This window comes from Emydura macquarii, unplaced genomic scaffold, assembly GCF_026122565.2.
Source record: "Emydura macquarii macquarii isolate MOO-44397 ecotype Brisbane River unplaced genomic scaffold, CSIRO-AGI_Emac_v2 contig_1253, whole genome shotgun sequence".
Classification (NCBI taxonomy): Eukaryota; Metazoa; Chordata; order Testudines; family Chelidae; genus Emydura; species Emydura macquarii.
Window position 1 is genome coordinate 34,267,879 of NW_027131390.1, and position 6,574 is coordinate 34,274,452.

The window sequence follows — 6,574 nt, forward strand, 5'->3', positions numbered from 1 at the left end:
GAGGCACAAGTGCAAATCCAAGGACAGAATTTGGCTTCTAGGCTTTAGCTCAGTTGGATGCTTAAGGAGTAATGAACATGCAGTAGTAGAAGAGCAATTATCTTATAAGAGGGACAGTGCATGTTTCATCTATGGTTTGCAATATGTGAACACAGTGCAATTCTGTAGCACTTTTCACCCATGCTCTCAAAGCACTTTAAACAGGGAAATATCATTATCCCCGTTTTAACGATGGGGAATCTGAGGCACAAGATATTACATGTCTTTACAAGGTCGCAGTGGCACAGCTAGGAACAGATTCTCCCTCTTCTGCTTAAGACTATTCGAGACAGGCACTCCCAATCCATATATGATCAGATCAGCCTTTAGCAGGCAGGGTTTAGCTCACTCCCTTTGCCCAAAGCACGTGAAACTATGGATTATTACAAGGCTGTTTAAAAAAACAACCAAGCAATTTTCTGATTCGTTAAGTTCCCCCCCCCCCCATAAAGTTGCTCCTTGGGCTTGAAAGTATGGCCACAGAGAAGGACCTTTGACCTGTAGGCCAGAGGTTTAACTTGTGTGTTAAGGTTTTATTGACTAGGAGCTTCAGGGCCTAAAACAAGTGAAAACCCACTTAAAGTCCTCATGGCCCTAAGCCATGACATTAGAAATGCCAGGACAGGGGCTCGCTGGCCTCTCCCCTCACTCCGCCTGGGACTTCTGCTCAGTGCTCTCTTTCAGGAAGTCATAGATGGCAGTAGTAAGGCCCCATGTCAGGCAGGACCTGAGGACAAGGAGGGAGCCTCCCCGGTAGAGAAAAGTCAGCTTCCTCCCATGTGACTCCCAGACAGACCACACAGACTCCCAGAGGCTGAGGAGATCTCTCCCCACAACCTGCGACTGCACATTGGCAATGAGGACACTCAGAGGGTACAATGCCAGGCAAATCACTGTCCCATTAACACTGCCAGACACCAGGGCAGGGAGCCAGCTAGGCAAGCCCTTCACGGCCAGACTGTCGCGGAGGGGATCCTTAAAGGAGAAGTACAGCGCGCTGCCCAGGCTGTTCCGCAGCAGGATGGGGCTGAGGCCCCGGTAGTAGCCTACAACCAGCCTTTCCTTCAGACCATACGAGTTGAATTCCTGCAGGATGCGCCTGGTGTTGGGGAACCTGGTGTCTTTCCGTCCATCCTGAAGGACATTTTGGACCCGCTCAAAGGGGGTCAGAACTAAGGCCTCCACTGAGCCAGACAGGAAACCGGCTGTCCACCGCTCCCCCAGCGTGTAGGGCTTGGAAGGGTTGCTGGTGAGAAGACAGAGCAAGCTGTCGTGGGTGCCAAACAACAGGGTTCCCTGGAGGGTCTTGGACAAGAGCGGTGGGAAGAGACCCCGGTAGAAGCGGCGGATGCCCTCGTGACGCAGTTGGTGTATGGCCTCCTGGATGGAGAAGGCATGGAGCTGCTGGCGGAAGATGGTCTTGTAGATGGGGAAGGTCGCAAGGGTGGAGAAGAAGGTGGAGATAGCGCCTACATTGTAACTCTTGGAGCTCCATCTTCTCTCTTCCTCCTCCCTCCTCTCAGTCTCTCCATACTGCATCCTGGCCTTCTCCCCCAGTCTGAGACTTTCTCCTTTAGCCACTAGGATCAGGTAGAGAAAACCCATAACAGTTTGTAACAAGGTTATGGGGCAAGTGACTGGAGTCATTCTCCAGCTGGAAAGGTGTATTACTGTCTGGCTGACTCATTTGGTCATAGCTAGACCTGACTCACATGAACTGACCCCTCCGCAAATACTGACCCCAGGCCATGCTGAAGACTCTGACTGCCCTGTCCCTTGCTCGAGGGGGATTGATATTCTGTCTTTCCTCCATGTCTTATCCCAGCTTTCTGCTAACATGACAGCCCCATTTTGTCCATCCTGTCCTACAGGATGAGCCCTAATGTTTCCTTCTCTAGAGCACCTTTGTTTCCCATGTTCGGGGCAAAGCTTTTGTATGTGTTTTTCCAGCAGAGCTGCGTCAGCAGTCTGCAGTCCTAGCACATACCTTTTGTTGCTCTCCCTTGTGTCCCATGTGTCTGTGTTACCAGCATCTACACTATAAGCAGCTGGATCAAATCCTCCCCAACGGACACATCATTCCAATGGCCCTTTCTCTGGCAGTCTGGTATTTTCTTATGTAGCCTGGTAAGATTTTGCAACGTGTCTACCCCAGATTACCACCGCTCCTGCACCGTGTGAGGCTGCCTAGACTCTTCTCCATCAAAAGCGAGAGATCGAGCTTGGCAGTTTGTCCTGACACAGCACCTGGTCTGGCTGATGAAGTCTGTGCTAGTGTGGGGAAGGAGAGGACTGGGTCTCCACTGAGCTGGAAACACCTAGCACCATGAGGTCCTGGTTCATGACAGAGGGTCCTAGGCACTACTGCCATACAAATAATTATATTAAAAAAGTGGGATCTTAGCTAAAGGCACTTACAAAAAACCAAACAAACTGCAGCATGCAGCAGCTGCCACAACAGATTTCAGATCAGTGCTAAGATGACATGTATATACAATGAGTTCAGCATCATGGGCCTAACTCATCCCTGCTGCAGCTCTCTAGAAGGCAATGGAGGCTACCCCAGGGAGGAATTTGACTCAATGCAATCTTCCCTTATGGTGGGGGTGAAGCCCTGAGCAGCCTAAGCGAAAGTTTCCCATGGTAATCATTTCCTCTCAGCTTCTGAGAGCTTACCTAGAAGCTTCCTGCTGTGATGGGGTTAGGTTTGTCTACCACACCAACACAGCTTCTTGTGTGCACTGAGCTGTGAAGCTGATCTAAAAGTCTGCTGATAACAACTGCATTGAAACAGAGCTCTCCTGCTGCAAAAATAACTCTTCAAACCCTCCTCCCCTCATCCCACCCCTTTGTATTTCCTTTCCGTTTTGCCCAAGATTTCAGAGACAATGACCCCTTGCAGGGGAACCCTCAGCAAAGTGTGTCTGCTATGAAGAGTCCCTGCCAAAATGGCACCTTCTTACTCAACAACTCTGCTCTGGGGGAATGGTCGGAGCCCCCTTTGCTCCCATTAGTGATAAAAACACAACTTGTCTGCTTTCCACTCCAGTAATATGTAGGTAACTAAATGAGTTTAACAGCATGGGTCAAACTCCTCCCTGCTGCAGCTCTGTTGAAGTCAGTGGAGGTTACTCCAGGGAGGAAGTTGGCTTAGTGCAAGCTCTCCAGCAAAGGGGGAGAGATGCATTCCACTCCTCCCCAGAATTATTCACCCATCCTGCTTGGGGGACCCAATTCTTCCATTAGCCAGTGGAACTCAGATACTAGTGACACACCTAGGCCCTGCTCCTGCAAAGCCACCTGTTTAACTTCACCCACAAGAGCAGGCCCGCTAAAGTCAGGTGAAGTGTTTGCAGGATGGGAGCACTCAGCAGAATCACGGGGGGACAATGGGAGCACACAGTTGTCAGCAGGGGTGCTTCTGACTGTACGTTCTTCAGAGTAGGGACTGTTTCTCCTCCCATCCACCCTCACTTCTTAGCCATCTCCTGGAAGGAAACATAATACAACCAAAACCAAACTCCTGATCTTCCCTCCCAGCCCATCTCCACTTGCTCTCTTCTGCGACTGGTAACACTGCCACATCCTCCCTGGGTCTGGGGTGGGTTTGACTCCTCCTCCTTCCTTTTCCTCCACATCTTGGTCATATCCAAATCTTGCTGCTTTCTCTTCCTCACCTACTGCATTACACACACGCCTCCTTCCCTTCAGTTCCTACAAAATGCAGCTGAACTCCTTTGATCTCTCCTCTGCATCCCTCCACTAGCCCTCCCATTAAACTTGTCACCACCTTCAACCTGTGTAACTCTGCTCCCCTCTACTTATATGACCATGTCAAGCTTCAGCTAGCCCCCTCGCCTTGCTTGCCTGTTCATCAGCTTCTTGCACATGAAGCGAATGTCATCACAGGCTGGGGAGGGGCTATACTTTCTTTCCTCTAGGAATTTTTGATTGGATATTCTAGCCTTACTACTTCTTGAGACACCTAAATCCCTTTGGGGATCTGGGCCTGTGCCTTCTCTCCCAAGGGCTCCTAGGCATCGGGCAACCTCCCTGAACTTGTCCAAAAGGCCTGTACCCTGTCCACATTGAAGTCCTCTTCAAAATCCCACTTCACCATGCAGCCTATGGAGAATCTTGGTTATACGTATATGAAGTCCTTCTTTTTGTTCTCAATCCCCGTTATTCTCACTGTCTGTCTTTATACTGTGAGCTCCACAGGCTGGCGACTGTCCCTTCCTCAGTGTCTAGAAAACACCAGCACATCACAGGCTTTACCATAACAAACAGTGAATAAAACGTGTTGACACTGCCTAGCCCAGTGCAGGTGCTGCCTGCATCCAAATATCAAAGTTTTATCACCTGTGATGGTGCACAAAGAGCAAGTCGATTTTGTGACTGGGGCAGTAAGTTGACTCTGATATCAGACTGAGTTGGCTGGACTGCCAGATCCGGGCGGGGGGGGGGAGGGCAGAACAACCACACATTTATAAACTGAGCAAATTTGTTCCAGACTCAATGCCACACAATGAATATGGACCCCCCCCGTGACGGGGTGTGCCTACCCCACGACAAGGGAGGGTGCTGACCCTGCATTATGGGCAGAGGAAGTCCCTGCCCCTTAGACCATGCTGGGCATGTGCCATCTCCTGTCTCAGTATAAAAGGGAGCAGCCCAGTTCATTTGGGGCCGACTGCCGAGGAGGGAGGAGCCCTGCTGAAGGCTCCTGCCACAGAACCAGCACACCCAGAAACCGGGAGGATTAGAGACCTGGTGGACCCAGAAGGAGCCTCAGAACCTGCAATTGCCCACCTAAAGGCTGGACCCGGAGGTCTGACAAACCACCATCAGGGAATATGGGGTAGGAAGTAGCCCAGGGAAGGGGGATAGCCCCGACCAGCAGGAAGAGTCAGTGTTACAGGAAGATCCCCACTGACTTGGTGGCAAGTACCTCTGCCACTGTTAGGGCCCTGGGTTGGGGCTCAGAAGAGCAGGGAGGGCCTGAGCCCCCTTACTCTAGGCACCACATACCCCTAGGTGGCACCCCACTCCCCCAATGGACCAACAGGCCCCACTATCCCCCAGCATTGGGTGTCACTGGTGACTCAGGCCACTATGCCACACAGCCCTGACCCACAAGTGCCACTTACTGACTAGCCCTTGGGCCATCCTGCCTTGCATCCCCAGGCAGTGATACTGACTTTGGCTGTTGGGCCTTCTTGCTTTTCCTGAGCTTTTCCAGACCCCCAAAGGGGACCGGGGGGAGGGAGGGAACGTACTTAACCCCCCCGACACTGCCCCACAATGCCATTTTCATATCAGCCTTTTCGGAGGCTGTGATATGTCACAGAACCAGTGTGGGGAGAAGTGAGGGGGGGGGGGAGAGGAAGAAGGGGGAATGACAGGGAGAAAAGGGGAGCTGAGTTAGATTTGTTACTAGTGAATAAAAGCTGTTGATGCCTCACCTTTTGTTGTGAATTAAATAAATTCCTTTGTTCAGCAAGGACAGATACAGCAAATCTTGGTGATCGCTACAGCCTGATCCCACTTTTGAAAGTGCCTAGATAAAAAACAGTTAATCTACACTGGACCAAAAAAATTATTCACACGAAGCAAATGTCATCTCAGGCTGGGGAGGGACCGTGCTTCCTTTTCACTAGGCATTTCAGATGGTGGTATTCTAGCTCTACTGCTCTGCAAAAGGCTTGATTTGGGAGGCAGAAAAGTGTAAAAACATTCTAATTTTATGCACTAAATCGCTAAGAGAAGAATGTACCAATCAAAAACCAAGGATTGCTGAGGTTCATTTAGGACCATCCCTAGGTTTGTATTAAAGGGTCTGAGGGGACTTAAGTTCTTTAGAGCAATTAAAAAGGGAAAACGAAAGTACATCACCAAAGGAAGGCAGGAGGGGGAAGAGGAAGAGAAACCCCATGTAAGACTTATTTTACCTTGTGTTTATCCTTCAGCTGCTCCTGCTTGCCACAGACAGTAGTACTCCCACATCCTCCTTGCTTGCTCTCAATTCATTCTCCTTTGCCAATGGTGAATGAGCTTTATTTTATCTTGTCATTTGCAGCCACTGAGAAACAGAAGACTAGATTGCCTCATATAGAGGCAACACCCTGCTATGATCTCATTGGCTGCCCTCAGTGCTACTCAGGAACACATCTTCTGCATTAGCCACAGACAAGCATATTACAGCTCACTTACTGGGGCTGTTTTAGGGACTGAGATATCAGCAAGAATAGCTGCAAGATCTCGAGCTAAGGATGTTGGAGCACAGATGGCCAATAGCTGCTCAGGGGTGGGGTTGGGGAGCAGCATGGAAACTCATCTTACCTTGCTGCTAAGGAATTAGTTCAGTCTCAGGGCTGCAGGGATCTCGCACTACACTCTGCTTGTGTCAGAACTTGACAGCCCCCTTTCCAACAAAGCACATACTATACAAAGCTGGAAAGAGTTTACCTACTACCGTACGGTGGTTGTAGCTTGTCATTTCTGTGGAGTGTTAGCTGCCGAGACCTGACCATTC

At 50.2% G+C, this 6,574-nt stretch overlaps 1 protein-coding gene across 1 annotated transcript; it reads right to left on the minus strand.

Annotated features, from left to right (window-relative positions):
* Positions 1-565: 565 nt before the first annotated feature.
* On the minus strand, positions 566-6,071 carry SLC25A53 (solute carrier family 25 member 53). The gene is made up of 3 exons (XM_067549766.1): positions 5,991-6,071; positions 5,505-5,599; positions 566-1,619 (listed from the first exon to the last, which is right to left on the minus strand). Exon 3 carries the CDS (start codon positions 1,576-1,578, stop codon positions 685-687), a length of 894 nt encoding a protein of 297 aa, XP_067405867.1. The 5' UTR covers positions 1,579-1,619; positions 5,505-5,599; positions 5,991-6,071; the 3' UTR covers positions 566-684.
* Between the last annotated feature and the right edge of the window lie 503 nt (positions 6,072-6,574).